The sequence below is a fragment of the Tachypleus tridentatus genome, chromosome 7 (assembly GCF_004210375.1).
Source record: "Tachypleus tridentatus isolate NWPU-2018 chromosome 7, ASM421037v1, whole genome shotgun sequence".
NCBI lineage: Eukaryota > Metazoa > Arthropoda > Merostomata > Xiphosura > Limulidae > Tachypleus > Tachypleus tridentatus.
Window position 1 is genome coordinate 71,999,035 of NC_134831.1, and position 18,319 is coordinate 72,017,353.

The following is an 18,319-nucleotide window of genomic DNA, read 5'->3' on the forward strand; positions in this document are numbered from 1 at the left end:
ATTGCCACCCCTGTTGAGTACGTTATATTAAAACTATTTTGACTGTGCAAATAATTAAGTCTCTTGACAATCACGGCCAATATAAAGTCACGGTGGATCAGAATGTATCAGAACTACATACATTGTTTAGCGTTTTAGAGCTAATTTTATGCTACCAATTTCTTTCTCTTTCTTTCCTTTCTTCATTTATGAAGGGCCCGGCATGACCAGGTGGGTAGGGCGCTAAACTGGTAATCTGAGGGTCTAGGGTTCGAATCCCCTTCGCACGAAACATGCTCGCCATTTCAGCCGTGGGGGCGTTATAATGTGACGATCAACTCCGCTATTCGTTGGTAAAAGAGTAGTACAAGAGTTGGCGGAGGGTGGTGGTGAATAGCTGCCTTCCCTCTAGTCTTACACCGCTAAATTAGGGACGGCTAGCGCAGATAGCCTTCGTGTAGCTTTGCGCGAAATTCAAAACAGGCAAACAAAAATTTATGAAGGTTATAAAACAGACCTTTCAGACACAAAATACCAATACATTCAGATCTTAAAGATGTGCACATATCTATGATGTATAATTTCCAGGCGTACATATACTCCGTGGCATTGGAAAACACAGGAATATTCGGAAAGAGACACGCGACAAGTCTTGCTTTAGCAATGGCAAGCAAAGTGCGAGGTCTTGTAACAGGCGAGAATTAATGGACACAAAGATCAGTTGCAAAAGCTGCCACATGTTCCAGGCAATATAATGAAGAAGGCTCTCTTAGAAAAAATAAAACTGGCTCAAGTCACGTGTGCACAAACTGCTTCCTTGACATATACTATCAGAGAGAAGTAATATGGTTTGAATATAACGCCTCTTGGACGGAGCTCTAGTAAATGAAAGCAACGCTCCAGGACTATTGTTAAGATACATGGTCGTCGGATAGAGCACGACCGTACACTGTTTGTAACGGAACAGTGAGGTTCAGGAATTCGTTTTTATTTAACGTATTCAAGCCTCTATACAATCATAAATCAGTATTTCATATAAAATAATTAAAATGAAACTTTTCCTCAGAATAATTATTATACAACAAATATAATTGAATCCATATGTATTTTAATATTTGAATCCTCTGTTCGTGTTCATAATTTAAAGGAAATACATAAGACAATTTAACACAGCGGGCTCCAAAAATATTTTATGGGGGCTCTGGCCCCTATGGTTAATAACTCACTCCCACATATACCAAATGCCATAAATGACTGTACACTAGATTAAGTTAACTTTCTTACTCATGGATCATCAGATTCACAGACCAACGCACTAACTTCTAGGTCATACCGACCACCGAATATGTTCGAAGTATTTGAATATGCAACTTCAGTATTGCTGTTCATTCCCTTTCGAATTAATGTTGCTTTTATGTTTGTTTGTTATTAACTCAAAGTTACACAGTGGTCCATCCGTGTGCTATGCTCACCATGGGAATTGAAACCCAGATTTTAGCGTTATAAACCTTCAGAATTACTGTTCAGTCACTGGGGAGAAATGTTTCTGTGACGTGGAAACTTTTAAAAATTTGGTTTAAAATTCTAATAAATCTCTTTTTTCACTTACAGTTTATTGAACTGTAAAGTATTTCATCAGAACCGGGTTACAACAATATCCTATTTATAAACGAGCGAAAAAAAGAAAGTGATATGGCATATATTTCGCAAGTTTTGGGTGTTATATATATTCGTTTGACAGACTTATCAAGCTACTGTGGGAAATAAATGTGTCAAAATCTTAGATTCGTCTCAATAGAAAAAAAATCTTACGTACTTTAGGGAGGAAAATAAACAAATCCATTTAGGATTTTCATGTGTAAACTAAAACTTACGTCATCATATGACGCAAATTCTCTACGTAATCAAGTTACGCTTTTAGGCTTGTCGACTTTCAAAACTTCAACATTCGAAATTATCGCCTGTGTGTTTTCATTTAGCAAAGCCACCTCGAGCTATCTGCTGAGTCCAACGAGGGAAATCGAACCCCTGATTTTCGCGTTGTAAATCCGTAGACTTACCGCTGTACTCGCGGGGGACAAATTATAACTGTAAATGCACTGTTTTTGTTTATAAAATATTTTAGTTTTTATATATTTAGAGTGAAATTATAAATAAATACATCATTACATTCTGAAGGAAATTGAAACGTTTAATTTAAGATTTATTAACTTAATTATCAAATATCGAACAACTAACTGATTGATTAAATAAGACGTCTCGAATGCGAGCATCAGTGTTACATGTCTAAACATACGAGTATTTTTTTTATTTTCTTTGTTCACGTTATTATAACTATACGAATTACGACAAATAATATATTCAAAATTCAACAAGATAACTAAGACACCAGGTTATAATGAACAACCCATTTAAAGTTGATTTGGAAAATTAAATACAACGATAGTAATCCAAAAACTGAAGTCCCCCAGTGGTACAGTAGTATGTCTGCGGAGTTACAACGCTAAAAACCGGGTTTCGACACCCCCAGGTTGGCAGAGTACAGATAGCCCATCGTGTAGCTTTGTGCTTAATTCAAAAACAAAACAAACAAAAACAACTAAGAATTGGGTTGAAACTTGGGGGTTTTGATAACTGTTGAAACCACCAATCGTGGAAACTTCTGGTATAAAATAATCCGACCTTAATCATGTTAAAGGCGTGACAGGGTGAAAAGTTCTGTTGCAGAAGTGTTATAAGAACAAAATCAAAGAAGTATAAGAGAGTATTAGTGAAACAGAAAAAAATGAACCAGTGACGCAGAGAAGGATTATAACATTAGAAAACTTTCTAACTGAGAACCATAACAACTATCAGGCACTGATGACTGCTTTATCAAAGAGATTTAGCGTATTGCGTTAGAAGAAAATTTCTAAAGCAAAGTTTAGGAGTAAAATAAGAAGGAGGCCTCAGTTGAAAATCATAAAGGTGTAAAAAGACCTATTGTATCCAGAAACACAACGTGAAATGATGGATATCCGCAGATGATTTGATATGCGGACTAACTTATAGCACAGCAATGTATCTTCCGAAGAACATTTAAAATCACTGATAATAAACTGGAAACATCATTCAGGAATTACGAGATTGTTAAATTGAATAATTTGGAAACATCGACTAGCTATGATAGAGGCTTAGACGAGCTTAATCATTAAATTAAATTACTGTTTTACTCAAAATAGAATAACGAAATTACAGGACAGCAGGTGTTTCAACTGCAACTTAAAATAACATATTTCCTGGAACTGTAGGCGAAAACGTTCTTAGGGGTTGACAGAAAGGAAAATGTGAATTTATCTCTGAAACTGTAACGAATCAGCTGATGATAATAAATCAGAGAGACGATATTCTGATGGTAAGAATATATTAACTGTCCTAGTTGAGATAAAAAGAGTGCGTTATTTATCGAAACCAATTTTGAGTTAGATGGTTCATTTAAGGGGGGCGTTGCATAATGCTGAACTACACTGGCTAAAAAGTTACTTTTATTCGACCTCACCAGGTAACAGAAACTGTAAATTTGCCTCACGACGTGGAACAGTAATTGATGCGAATCGCTAATGGCCATAAAGTTCTAGTAGGACTAAGATTGACATTCACCTTCATTTCAGAAAGGTTCTCTGCAGAACCTGGTGTGCGAGTAAAGAAGAATGCGTGCAGAAACACAGATGCTTCATATTGTTTCACAGTTCGTGACTAATAAATCACTTTGCGTAACTCAGTAGTTACAGCAATAGTGGTTGAGTTTGAACCTCTAGTGGCAACAAGAATGCTACATAATAAAGACAACCAACCTAAAGTGTAACACAACAGAATCCAACAAGACAGGTTGTTAAAGCCAATGGACATTCACTGAAATCATCTTTCGAAGTGGACTAGCAAGAAAACAGTCAAACATTCAGCTTCGTTAAAGAATTCGCCACAAGTATCTCAACCTTTTAGAGTCCGAGACCATTCCAGTGTACAGCCAGGAACCAAATCATCAGCAAATTCCCTTGACCGCTTACCCGAAGACAACTCCCATAATAAAAAGATTGTAAAGGTCTAGAAGTTATCCCATGTTCGTAATATGCGTCAAGTAAAACCCAACAAAATGACTTAATGAATGTGCAGCCAAAGGACATTAAATAAGTGAAAAAAATGATATTTGTTTTAGTTATCAAAATTGTATTGTACTTTATTTTAATATTCCAGTAATTAATTGATAATTACAACGTTTAAACTTGCGTATATTATCGTTCTCAATTTCCAAAAGTTATTTTGTTGCTAATTAAGGAAGTTTAAAATTAATGTGTAATGTTATTGCTCAAAGAGCTGAATATGTTTGTTATTAAGCACAAAGCTATACAAATGACTATCTGCGCTCTGCCAACCACGGGTATCGACACCCAGTTTCTACAGGTATAAGTCCAAAGACATATCACTTGGATGCAAGGAGCTCCATAGTTCAGGTTTGTTTTTGAATTTCGCCGAAAGCTACTCGAGGGCTATCTGCTCTAGCTGTCCATAATTTAGCAATGTAAGACTAGAGGGAAGGCAGCTAGTCATCACCACCTACCGCCAACTTTTGGGCTACTCTTTTACCAACGAATAGTGGGATTGACCGTCAGATTATAACTCTCCCACTGCTGAAAAGGCGAGCATGTTTGGTGTGACAGGGATTTGAACCCGCAACCTTCAGGTCACAAGTCTAGCGCCTTAACTACCTGGCAATTCATGAAAAATCAATGTTGTAGCGTATTTGTTAACCTGGATGTTTCCAAATATTAGTATTATGTACAGTAGAGGAAACTGGCCTTAAAATTCGGAACTTTTTCTATGAAAAATCTGAATCTCATTTATAAAGCAGGTTTGGCTAAAGTGAGTTCGTTAATCAGTTAATGGGTGATAACTGCATTAGTTAGTCAAATGATTTGTTACTGTCAGTCTTTAGTTAGTTAAATTAGTTTAGTGGATATAAAATTTATGTTTCGACCAAGAAATAGGGGTATGAAATTAACAAGTAAGTACACGTTCTGTTGATTTGTGAAGTTAGACCTATTAACAAACATTGGTTATGTTAAACATTAACGCGGACTTGAAGAAATAAAGATCTGGTGTGACCTGCTGGTTAGGGCACACTAGTAATCTGCGGTCACAGGTCCAGATCCCAATGTTTTCCCTTTCAGCTGTGGGGAAGTTTTAATATTACTATCAATCCCACTCTTCGTTGGTAAAAAGTAATCAATTAGTTGGCGGTAGATAGTGTTAATTAATTATCTTACCTGTAGTCTATTACTTCTAAAATTAGGGACGGCTAGCCCAGATAATCCTGAAATAGCTTTGCGAGTAATCCTAAACAAACATATAAGAAGTAAAAGATTTTTCTCTCTTTTTATAAGTGTTTTTTTTTCTTGTAGCAAAGCCACAGCCGGCTATCTGCTCAGCCCACCGAAGGGAATCAAATCCCTGATGTCTTTTTATTATATTTAAGTACAGTGATATATGAACAGTAATTTTTACCTAATAATCCAAATAAACCTGATAAGAAACAGAAACGGTTACAAAATTATTGGTATAGTTTTTAATATGCGTAGAAGATTTTGCCACTCACTCAAAGTTACCTTAACATACAGTTTCTAAGAAAATATAATAAATAAGCTATGAAAAATAACAGTCTTTCAAATTAACTTTGTTCGCATGGATGTATATTTACACTGGATATTTGCACGTGATGTGAATATAAATAAAACTAAATCTTCCAACTTATTATTAAGCCTTGTTACCTTACTAGTTTCTAACGACATAAGTAGCGAAAACAATCAACAATTAGTTTATCATTAGTGTAGTTGCGCTTACCACATTGTTGAAAAAAGGTCATTATTGTGAGTTTTCAAAATTTAAAAAATTTGAATTTAAAGTTTGAAGTTTTGTATAACGATGATATTTTATTGTGAGAAATAAAGGTATAGTTTAAGTTCTAAGCATGATTTTTAATTACTGGTTAAACATTTGCCCTTTAGACCGCAACAAAACTTTTTGTTGCTTGCTGTCAAAAACTTATTCAGAGCGGAACTAAATATGAGGCCTAACTCGTGCAACGAAACCATTTTTTTATAGGTTAAGTAGGTCGCACATTAAGGACTTGGGTTAATATTACTGCTCTTCATGACACGTGGTTGAACCATTGGAAGGATTGTCTCAAGAACTCTTCTTTTTTTTTAGAACGTTTGCCATGTCATTGATCTGACATGGCCTCTTGGTTAGGGCACTCTACTCGCAATCTTTGAGACGCAACTCAGATTCCTGTCAGCAAATATGTCCACCTGAATTGCTCAACAAACGTCATCGAAATTGATTCAGTCAGTTTCTCGCAGTTGCTTAATACCAGACAGTTCGATAACTGCTTTATATATATATAAAGTAGCGTATAGTCCATCAAATCCTCACCCTATAGCATACCCAAACCTTACAGTTCATAGCTCAGATAAATATATTGCAAAATGAAACTTGGCTAACAAAGCGGCAGAAAGGTACAATCAAACGTCGGTAAATTTCTTTGTAAACGAATTAAAATTAACATTATTCATAAAATGAATTAGTGGCGTATTCGTAGAATAAGTATTAGTAAAAATCAGTTATATGAACAATTTCTAATATATAAAGAAAAAGACAATGCATCTTGGTAACAATACATTCCAACAATGGCTTTTATGTCTTCCGGTTTAATTACAATGAGGAAAAGCTCTCTTCAAAATTTAAATGAAAAGTTTGTGTAACAGAAGTAAACCTGGTTTTAACTACAAAGTAAAAAGTATATACAAAGAGCCAGTTTGTTCACTGCAATTCAAATGCTAGGGCTTGGCAGCCTCAGGCCATTACCTCATATATCAGCAGAAAGATATCCGTTGTAACGGATTTACTGTTATACATTTATTTTTATATCTACGTTTGTTTCAATTTAATGCGTGTAGTGTATATTATTAAATATGTATTGCGTAAGACCCGCATGTTCTCTAAATTTGCAGAAAATTCTCGAGAGTTAGAATCAACAATATATGTTTTATAAAAGCACTAGTGTATTTCCGAATATTGTTGCCAAGTGAACTTTCGAGAACTTCGTCTAATATTATAAATCGATGCGCCAGGAAACAGTTTTAGGATATTGTTTGGTCTCTACAATCAGTATACTATAAACTTCAGAAGCTATAATTTGCCCATAGGTTCAGAGTCAAATTTCGTTACGATGTTGAGCTTCTGGAAGTCTACACAGAAACAGTTTGATTCGTCTCTCTTTTTCACAATTACAACTGGTGAACAGTAGGCTGAATATGAAGGTTCGATTATTCTAGCTCATTGCCTCATCTTCTTGCATTATTTGGTCTCTCACTGCATAAGGCATCTGATAGGGCTTTACTATGGCTGGATCCCTGGTTGTGGTCTTGATCTGGTATTGCAAAGATCTGTTTTTCATGGTTTATCCATGAAGAAATTTGCATATTGGCGCAATAGGTCTTGCAGTGGTTTTCTCTTCTTGCTAGTCAGTTCTTTGCTGATGTTGACATATTTGTATGTCTCATCTTCACCTGAAGATCTTAGGTCTAGTAGGTTCTCATCCTCTAAGAAAAAGTAGCTTTCTCCTTGTTCTGTATCTATAATAGCCATACCTACAGCATCCATCTTTGCTTCATTAGCTACACCAATTAGTTTTCTTCTTTTCCAAAATACTTCTTCAACAGATTGGCAAGGTAGATCTTGGTATTCAAATTCAACGTGTAGTCAATTCTATTGAGCCTGTACTTCAAAATGTCCTTTCCATTGCAGAGTGAGTATGTTGTGGTCTGTGGGCAGTAGAACTAAGACTTTCTCAACCATGAAACATCAGTTTTTTGGCTTCCTTGTTATAGAAATGCTCCTGACTACCTTGAGCTACATACAAACTCTATTGGGCGAGTTGACAAGTTTCTTCCAGTTTGTTTCTGAACACATACTTGTATGCAGTGGTGGGATTCAGGGGGTTCGCAGGGGTTCGCGCGAACCCGTTCTTAAAATTTTTGAGCTTAGCGAACCCGTTGATGGCTTCAATTATACCGTCGAATTGTTGATGTCGTGGAAACATCTCCTTGAGAGAACCCCTTCTTAAAATTTTTGAATCCCACCACTGCTTGTATGTGTTCCTCACTTCTTTCTCCTTTTCTTCCCTCCATACATTTTTAAATATTTGCATTGCACTTTAGACTGTTTTTCAATACAGTAACTCGAAGAGTGAAAATCCTGGACTTACTTGTAGAAATTCTTGGTAAGCGAATACTACTGTCTGCAAGTACCTGTTCCAGTCATGTGGTTTCTCTTGGCAAATCGTCTTTAGCATGCTCTTTAAATCTCCATTGCCTCTCTCACAAAATCCATTACAAATAGGATTGTATAAAGTGTTAAAGATTTGTCAAGTATTGCATCACTTCTGAAGTAAACTGTGTCCCTCTGTCACTTGTCATTTCTCTCGAAAAGCCTACTCTGTAAAACACGTTCAGGAGGGCTACTGCTACTTATCTGTATCTATCTTCACCACTGTTATTGCTTCCAGATAATGTGTCACACAGTCGAATACTGTCAGCACATACCAGTTGCCTTTGTCAGACAGAGGTACCAGTAGCTTAGTTAAGTCCACAGCCACTCTGCTGAATTGCTCTTTTATGAGCGGCATCTTCCCCAGTAGCACTTTGGCTACCTTCCAACTAGGTACTGTCCTTTGATAAATGTCACATGACCTCCAGAATCTACTAACATCACCAGTAACTCCTGGCCAGTAGAAGTTACTGGGAATTCTATCTGCCTTTTTCTTTGTTCCTTGGTATCCTCCCAAAATTGATTCATGAGCCAACTTTATCACTTGAGTCCGATATTTTGTTGATACAATAATCAGTTTAACTTCTCTAATACGACTGCCTTGATACATTTGGTATAGAGCTCCTTTCCAGTCCTCTATTCTTAAGTATGTTTCCTCTTTGCTTTGTGCTCATCTTTCTTCCAGTAATTTTCTCAAAGTTTCTGTAGAGAAGCATCTTTCTTCTGTGATTCTTTCAGTTCGTACAAACCTAAATTTAAGATGTCGCCTTTAGACACTTGTAGGAGCTTGATGTCTTGTTTGCTTTTCTCTTCTTGAGCTCTGGCGGTGACAGCAGCTTGTTTATCAATCTCATTCCAATTTAGTTCCTCTAAATTTCTGCTACCTGGTTTGTTTCTTATCAACAAGTAATGTATTAGCTCCTTAATACACATGGCCTCAAGTCTCCTGCATAAAATGGAGTATCCACCTTTATTTTTGCCATGGGAAATTTTCTTACTCCCCATAAATTAGCACACATAGGCGTGCCTTTCCTGTCATCTAAACATTGAATACTAGACAAGTTCTCACTGCTGCACTATTGCACTTAGAGTCTCTTAGAACCTTTACTTTTTTATCTCCAACATAGCCTTCACATATTGACATGCTATGATTTGTTGAAACTTTTTGATATTTGTCTCATGCTACCATCACTATTGGCACTGTTGTTATTTTTTCTCTAACATGAGGCGACCATTTGTCATGCATTGATCGATCATGCTTTCTGCTATTTAATTTGACAAGTAATCTTGATTATCTTTCTTCTAGCAGTAGCATACACGGTGTCAGTCACTTTTTTCTCCTTTCGTACTATCACTCTCTTTGTAAATACCTCAGCTGCTTTATGTTGAGATTTCTGCTATTTGCTGGTAATAGACTTGCATTTCTTTGCAGTTTGTCCCATTTTATAACAAACGTAGCATCTCTTCTCCCTTCTGTCTATTAACTCCCTGTTACCTTTGGTAAACTCCTACTTCTGGTCAGCCATTACTGGTTTCAAATTTAACTGGATGGTCTTGGACTGATCTGTTATACTACCTCCACAGGCTTCCATATACTGTTCTGCCAGCTTGATTATGTCGTCTACTTCTTTTGGTACTCTCTCCTTTAGGAGCAATGACATGTCATTTGAACATGTTGTCATAAACTGTTCACGTAGATCAATGGGTCTGCCAGTGTTTTAAAAATGTTTTTTCACACATGGCTGTGTCAGTCCATCTGATGAAATATCACCACAAACTGAAACACAGTTTCTCCAGAGTCGGGGTTGACTACTCTGAGCCTCCGACAAAAACCTTCTTCGGTAAGTTCATAACGTTTCTGTAAAGCCGTTTTTATTTTATTTTTTGTAATCGTTATCATCTTCTAATGTTCTGCCTGCACATACTTGTAGGCCTTTTCTTGTCAGAAGTAAGCTAAGACAGACTGCCCAGTCACCTTTGTCCCAGTTCTGACTTTGGGCAAATGTTACATATCTCTTTAGGAATTTGCTCATTTCATTTTTATGTTCATCAACTTTGGGCAGCTTGGTTTGATTAGCCCTGAATCCATTGTCATTTTTGGGTTCTTCTTTCTTTCTTTGGGTGACTTTTACAATTTTAATTGGTGCTGTTATTCTCTTAATTTCTGGTCTTTTCTTTTCTCTCTTTTCTAATTTTTCAATTTATTCTCTTATTTTTTACTTTTCCAGTTGTTCCTTTCTCTCATTTTCTCCTCTTTTCGTTTTTTCTTTTAGTTTTCCTCTCTTGTCTGTCTGCTCTTTTCTCTCCCTCCCTAGTTCTTGCTGTTTAACAAAATCTTGTATTCACTGTATTTTATCTAATGACGTTTTCCAGTTTCTATTAATTTGTCAAAATTTGACATGGTTAATAGCTTGATTTGCATATCTATTTTCGTTACTACTGCAGTTGTGCGTATGTAGGCCTACTTATTTCCACTGTCGTCCACGTTTTCTTCTATCGGCATTTACCACCGTATAATAGTGATTGTGGCTGCCAATAGTTAGAATTTAAAATTAATTTTTTTTCGCCAGTCGTCAAAATAAAGAGCTCTTAACTTATATTTCTTAATAGTATAAATATATACTGTGTTGTTGTTGGGCTTGGAATATTCTGCAGTAGGTGTCTGTGATTCGTTGGCGATAAATTCAACAATCAATGAACAGTTCGCACTTCACTTGTTTTTAAAATAATATAAATGTTCGGACCAGGTTAGATGTATGTACAACAAAGATTACAGGCATATATATAAACACACATATATATATATATATAGTTCTCTTCTGTTATGAAAACTCCACTTAGGCTTATTCAATTATTTTACAATTTCAGTTGACAAGCCGAACTATTTTTTCTATTTCTCTAGCGCTAATATTCTATGTGTGATTCATTTACAGTTACAACGTGACGCAAGTTAGCGCAATCGTTTTGTTTTCTTTCTTCAAATATCTCTGTTCCTCTTGTCAAAGTGCTCTCAGGACAATTCAATTAATTTAGAACCACGCTTTTACAGAATAAATTATTTTTCTTATCTTATTTTCTATTGCTAGTCTTAAGCTAACGGCCCGGCATGGCCAAGTGGGTTAAGGAGTTCGACTCGAAATCTGAGGGTCGCAGGTTCGAATCCACGTCGCACGAAACATGCTCCCCTTTCAGCCATGGGGGCTTTATAATGTGACGGTCAATCCCACTATTCGTTGGTAAATTGGCGGTGATGAATAGCTGCCTTCCCTTACACTGCTAAATTAGGGACGACTAGCGTAAATAGACCTCGTGTAGCTCTGCGCGAAATTCAAAAAGCAAACACGAATTATAGGTGTCATTAAAGCTTTGTTAAAATACAGATTTGATAATTTCAGGTTTTCATTATTAAGCTTTTTAGCATTAAAATAAGTGTTTTAAACGTTAGATAGTAGTTTCTTTACAAAGTTACAAAGCATGTCACCTCTTAAAATAGAGTTTGCTGAGGCATGCATTCATTAGATGTTATTAATATAATATACATTTCGTATTAGCAAATTTAATGATACAAGATTTTTTTGTTTAAATTCGCGCAAAGGTACTCGAGGATTATCTGCGCTAGCCGTCTTTAATTTAGCAGTGTAAGACTAAAGGGAAGGAAACTAGTTATCACCATCCACGGCCAACTCTTGGGCTACTCTTTTACCAACGAATAGTGGGATTGGTTATAACATTATAACGCTCCTACAGCTGAAAGGGCGAGCATGCTTGATGCGACCGGGATTCAAAACCGCGACGCTCACATTACGAGTCGAACGCCTTAACACGCTTGGCTATGCCAGGCCAGCTGATACAAGAAAATATACACTTGTTAAGAGAGAAAATAAAGGTATAGCAATCGGCTAGTTTTATCCGTAACTAGGCCTAATGTCATGAGTAATACCAATAGTAATATTCAAAGTATTAAAAAGAAAATGAAACTCCTGGTTAAAATATATTTTTATCTTATGATACTAAAATTGTTAAATGAATAACTGAATTTTGTTGTTAATTCAATTTTGTAAGTTCTTTCGAAAATTGAAAGATAAAGTCACTGATTTATTGAAAGATTACAGTTAATCTTTAATTATGTACTAACTCAAGTTTAAAGAGTAAACCTAGATCAAAAACAGTAGCCCGCCAGTACAGCGGTAAATCAATGGATTTACAACGCTAAAATAAAGGGTTCGATTCCCCTCGGTAGACTCAGCAGATAGCACGATATGGCTTTGCTCTGAGAAAACACAAACACACGTCAAAAACTAAAGCCTGTCAGGCGAAGTTTGTCATAACTGCAGTTTACCAATACTAGAGTAATTTGTCTCAAACTATAGTTTTGTTGATATAATTCATCATATAAGATCACAAAGAAATACTGAAGTTTTAACAAGAACGATATCATAGGTTAACAACTCAAAAGGATGGACTGGCTGTCCTATGTATTTCTTAAAGAAAATAACTTTCTCTTTCGTAACTAATTTGTCTGTCAAACTACCTAAGATACCCACTGTACCCAAACTTACCTTGTACACCTGCTTACCATATCTCGAGAGACAAAGCTCCGTCATCACGAAACAGTTGAAAAAAATGTGTAACAATTACTGTCCCCAAATTCCCCTGAAAGTTATTATGAAACCGAATTTCAGACTCAAAAATATATTCCGCTACAAAGATCGTTTGCCAGTTTCTACTTATACACGTGCAGAGACTGTAAGTCCCCCTGTATTGGTAAATATATATATGGGCATATATATAAAAACTAGAAGGTTACAAACCCTCCCACCTGTGCTATCTGTCCGCGCAATACAGAGACAGAACACCGATTTTACTTTCTTTAACTTTAAAATTCTGTTAACAGCGAAACATGATACTGAACTTCTCACAAAATAAATATTATACACAAAAACTCTCCTTCCATTTCTAAATAATACACAGTCTTTACTAGATTTAGGCTTATTTTAATTTAACTATTACATCTAGGCCACATCTTCAGTTTCTCGTCTTATGTTTGTGCCTTCAAATTGTTGACTAATTATATATATATTTATGTTGTAATTACAGGTATTATTTGTTTTGCACTTCTAGATTACTGAAGATGGAGTTATGAGGAGATTCCGAATCATTTAATAATTGCTTCCTTATTACCACGTTCGTGTTTTATCAAATAAAAGCTTGTTTCTACAGCGTGTTTATGTGGTGTCTAGTCTTTCTTTCTCAAACATTGTCAAGGTCAGAGTTCAGAATTACTTCACAATAAATATTATGTTTAATTTCACGTTATTTTTATCCTGTTGCTTCTGGGAGAAACAAGTTTCACCTGAAAATACTACACTTTGTTAAACCAATCATTGAAAGGATGAAATGTTAGGTTCTTCATCAGAAATGTTGCAAGCTTGTACCATCCTTCTTGCTTTAGGATCATTGTTTTCAATCTAAGAGGTATATTATGTGCGAGAGTTAAAATTCCGGGTCATATATACTTAATATTCAGTTATAGCTATATCTAAGTTTTAATTACTTAACAGCCAGAAAGCATGAGAAATTTCTTTCTCCTGGATCCTGAAAATCAATAACGAACGCTTAGAAACTGTTGTTTCTCTTCACCCTGTGGCGAATATAAGATTCGTTCATTAAGTAAATAACAGTAAATTTGACCTAGTATTTGAAATGCTGAGTAGCTAGGCTTTGCTATTAGGGTGGGAAAGTTGTTAACACGTGGCTAAGTGACTAGCTAGAATATACGAGTAGTAGTAGTAAAGCGTGACTGATGGAGTGAAATAAATGCCTCAGGAGTCCGTCTGAGGTGTGAGTCTCGAGCTGAAAACAAGAAGGCTCGAAGTGACGTAATGTAAACTAGATGTAGCAAAAGGCTGTGGCAGAAGCATCTAGTTTCTATGTTAATCGTATTCTGTAAATGAAAAAGATACAAGCGAATATTACATTAAACTAAACATTTTAAAAACTTGTAAAATTCTTTAACATACACTTAAGTAGTGAAATTTTCATCGGTGAAAATAATGGATTACCTTATTGGATTATGCCAAGCGTCTGACACTGATTTTTAATTCTGATTTTTTTTCTGGTTCAATTTAAGCTCACGAAACGGTCTCTTTCGCATGCGTATTATTATCATAGGGGTGGTATTTAGCGGCGCAACAGTACATCCATTGCGTATGAGATTTTTATTTACAGATGATAAGAAAGTGTGAAGCATTTAATTATAGTGCTCTATTAAGGTGAAAACTTACCTTTTTTGTTTATTTTAAATTCACTAGAAATTTTTTCTTAAATATATAAAGATTGATTTAAAATGTCGAGTTATATACCAAATGATATAGAATCAAGTTTTTTGTTATTGGAATTGCATTAAGTGCTGATTAAGATATATAGAAATGGTGGACGTGATTTTCATACGAATGATGTACACAACTTAAATACAGAAACGAAAAGCCCGTTATTAACATGAAATGGCTTTGGGTTTTGCCCTCTGTGCCCCGTAATTAACATATACTTCGATTTAACATCTGGACTGAGCAAGAATATAATGTTAGATGGGGCTGTTGATACATTATTATCATATTTTGTCGATAGTACCTTCTTTTGTTTTTTGACCATATTGGTACCACCAACGAAATTTCATAAAATTAAAAGTGAATGAAAATTTTTTACTTGCTTGAATATAGGAATTTTACGAATTTCGCTATAAATCGAATTTTGATATCCGTGGTTGCCACGATACAAATAGCCTATCATATAGTCGCGTGCCTAATAACAAATAATGAAAATGAAGGTGATATTACATCATATAAAGATTCACGTTTGATCACAGAATATTTTTGTTCTTGGCCTTTTTCACATTCAAACTAAAAGTTTATAGTAATCAGTAGCACCTCAAACTCACCTTTTATAAACTACAAATGATTCTGTTACAAGTGTTAATAAATATCTGTCTATGGTTGACAAAAGCTAGATTTGAAATTCTGTTTGCATACATCTTGTCAAGTTGTCATGGAATAAGAACATATTGAAAAAATATACCCACTTGAATCTGATGTTTTATGATAACATATTTGTGAAGCAGTTTCCCAAACTTTCCTGCCTTTCCCAAGGCACATCCAAAATCAGTTTAATAAAGTTTGATACACCATTAATTGTAGTTTTTGCAGACAAACACCTGAAAAGTGGAGAGTGGTAAATCAAATAATTTATATTCGTATTTTCACTTGGTCATAACATTGAAGCTGTTATTCAAGCATATATTTTTCAATTGTGTATTTTATTAGATTGGGTTTACAAATATTGATTTATGTTTGTGGCTTGTTGTTAGTTCATCATATGCTAATATGCAAAGCACATCATCAGAAAGTACTGATCTATAGTCAGCATAGTTTTTTTAACTATAAGGTATTTAGACATGCCCCGAAATGTGGGTAAACCATTTAGGAATCCAACATCTAGGATTATAGTATTTATACTGTGGGTTTTTTTTTTTGTAATGTGTAAACCACTTTAACCACATGAAAAATATTACTTTTATAATGATGAGTCAGGTAAACCTTTGTTATAATTGTTAGGTAGGTCTATTTTATTATATATGTAGATAATTTAAAAAGTGACAGAACTGATAATTTAGGTCGCAATTTGTCTCGAAAAATAAATTTTAACAACACATAAGTATACATAAAGCCTTTTGTATTCACTTATAGTGTTAAAGTTACAAATAACTTTCTGTTTCAGAATTTATTATTATGCAAATTATTTCATAAGTTGAGAGGTAAATAAAATTGATTAAGGAGTATTAAGCTTATGGTAAGTGTGGATTTACAATGCTAAAATAAGGAGTTCAATTCCCCTCAGTGGGCTTAGCAGGTAGCCCGGTGTGGCTTTGCTATAAAAAAACAACACACAAGGAGTATTAAATCAAGCTTTCAACTATTTATATTCAATATGTGTGCATGATAGCTGATCATTATTATATATTAACCTTATCAGTGTAGAAAACATGTCATTCTGCTTACACAGTTATTATAAAGAAGTTCTTGGTGCCTGTAATCTTATTTTGTTTATTAGTTATTGGAGACCCTAATTTCAGTGTATGAAAACGTATGTTATCCCACCTTCACTATTCTTTTGTTGGTGATTGAGTGAAATGGGTTGATCACATATTCTGTTCTTATTTTATGCATTATGATACATAGTATATGTTCACGGCTATGATGCCACATATTCCCTCTGTTGGTCTTCATCATTCCAGTAGGAGGCATTAGCATTCTGTTTGTTTAGAGGAAAATCATATCTGACTTAAATCTACACTGAAAAAGGCTTCTTAATGACTCTTCCAAATATGTCTTTACAAATATGAGGTAGTTTTCAGTATAAACAAAACAGCTGATACTGATTAAGTAAATGATAAAAAGAAATCTTGAAGTTTTTAAATGTGTAAAATAATATTTAACTTATTAAAAGGACCACATGACGATACGGCTATAGAAAATACATATCTATCCTTTTTTTTTTTACACTTTTGAATGCTTGAGTGATTTCACTGGGTTCATAGTTTTGGTAATATCATACCTACTTTTCTGTAACTTTAAAAATAAAGTGTCAAATAAATGTATACTTTCCAACTGTGGTTGTCTTGTAGAAATTAACTGTTGTAAACTTTAAACAATTCCTTTGGAATGTTGTGTATTGCTACGTACTGCCAGTTTTGAACTGTCTCTGTTGGTAGTAGACAGTTTGGTACAAGACATCTTAATTTGAGAAATATACCTGGATTAGGATAAAACAGCGATTAAATTATAGAAGGATATGTATAGTATTACAGATAATCAAAGGCTGACCTGCTTTTGTTTGTTATGTTCTTGCATAAAAGTATTATGTACTGGAATATGGAAATAAAGTATGGATTTGTTTATGTTTTTTATACCTTTGATTATTTTTAACAGTGACAGCCTTTTTTTGTGCAACTAAGTTTTGTATTTATTGTTTAAGAGTTGTTCAGAAACAACAATATTTTGGTATAAAATAAAATTTTTGATTTTTAATACTATTATGTAGTACATTTGTATATAATTACTATTTTCAGAAAATGTACTTCGATCTGAAAATGAAAATCTTTGCTGGTTTCATTGTATCCATTTTTATCCACGTACATGTTGCCTTTTCCACAAGGACTTCAAAAAAGCATCCAAATATAATTATCATTGTAGCAGATGATTTGGTAAGTTTTCATCTTTTGTTTAACTTTTTACATTAGAACTATTCCTGAACAAAAAAATTACAGTATGTAAATAACACAAATTTTAGTGTGTAGTATTTCACTAAAGAGGAATTTTGTTAGGCATCCCAGTTCATTTTATTATATATTTTTAACTAAGAAACATTTTGATTAATTACCAGACTTGAGTTTAAATAAAAGGTTAGACATGAACTGCTTATAAAATTAATAAAGTGAACAGGAGATTGATTTAGTGAAGAATGTAACACTAGGTAACAAGGGGACGTTTTTTTCTATTTTGGAGAAAAGATTAACATAAGTTAACCTCTGGACAACAAAGAATAATTAGGCCCTTTAGGATTATCTTTGCCCACCCAATTACCCTTGAGAAAAACAAAAATTTAAAACCACCCCTTACTTTTAATCAAATCATTGATTCTTGTATTAAACTCCTTTTGTAATGTGTGCTGATCTCCAGTATTGCTGATTGGAACTCATTCTTCTAGTTCATTAGTCTATTAGTAAAATGGAACTTAAGTAAGCCGACCCAATGTCCCAATAAAATTGGGATCATTCCAGTTTTTAGCCTATTTTTGTACCAATCAGAAGGAGTAAAAGTATTAAATTTTTCCAGTTTCTCTCTACTTCAGCATGAGTTTGATACAGACATTTCTTTATTATATGCAACACTTTTTTCAATTTTATTTGGATAGCTACCTG

The 18,319-nt window shown here is 34.5% G+C and overlaps 1 protein-coding gene across 4 annotated transcripts in view; it reads left to right on the plus strand.

Moving 5' to 3' along the window:
• LOC143255948 (arylsulfatase B-like) overlaps positions 1-18,319 on the plus strand; it is an 81,145-nt gene that overhangs the window by 24,574 nt on the left and 38,252 nt on the right. For 2 of the 4 annotated variants that reach the window (XM_076512413.1, XM_076512412.1), the window contains exon 2: positions 17,468-17,602. In XM_076512413.1, the coding sequence (XP_076368528.1) occupies positions 17,468-17,602 (135 nt within the window). Of the gene's footprint in view, positions 1-14,482; positions 14,616-17,467; positions 17,603-18,319 lie in introns of those variants that run through there. The other 2 variants (XM_076512414.1, XM_076512415.1) reach the window with 2 other exon arrangements.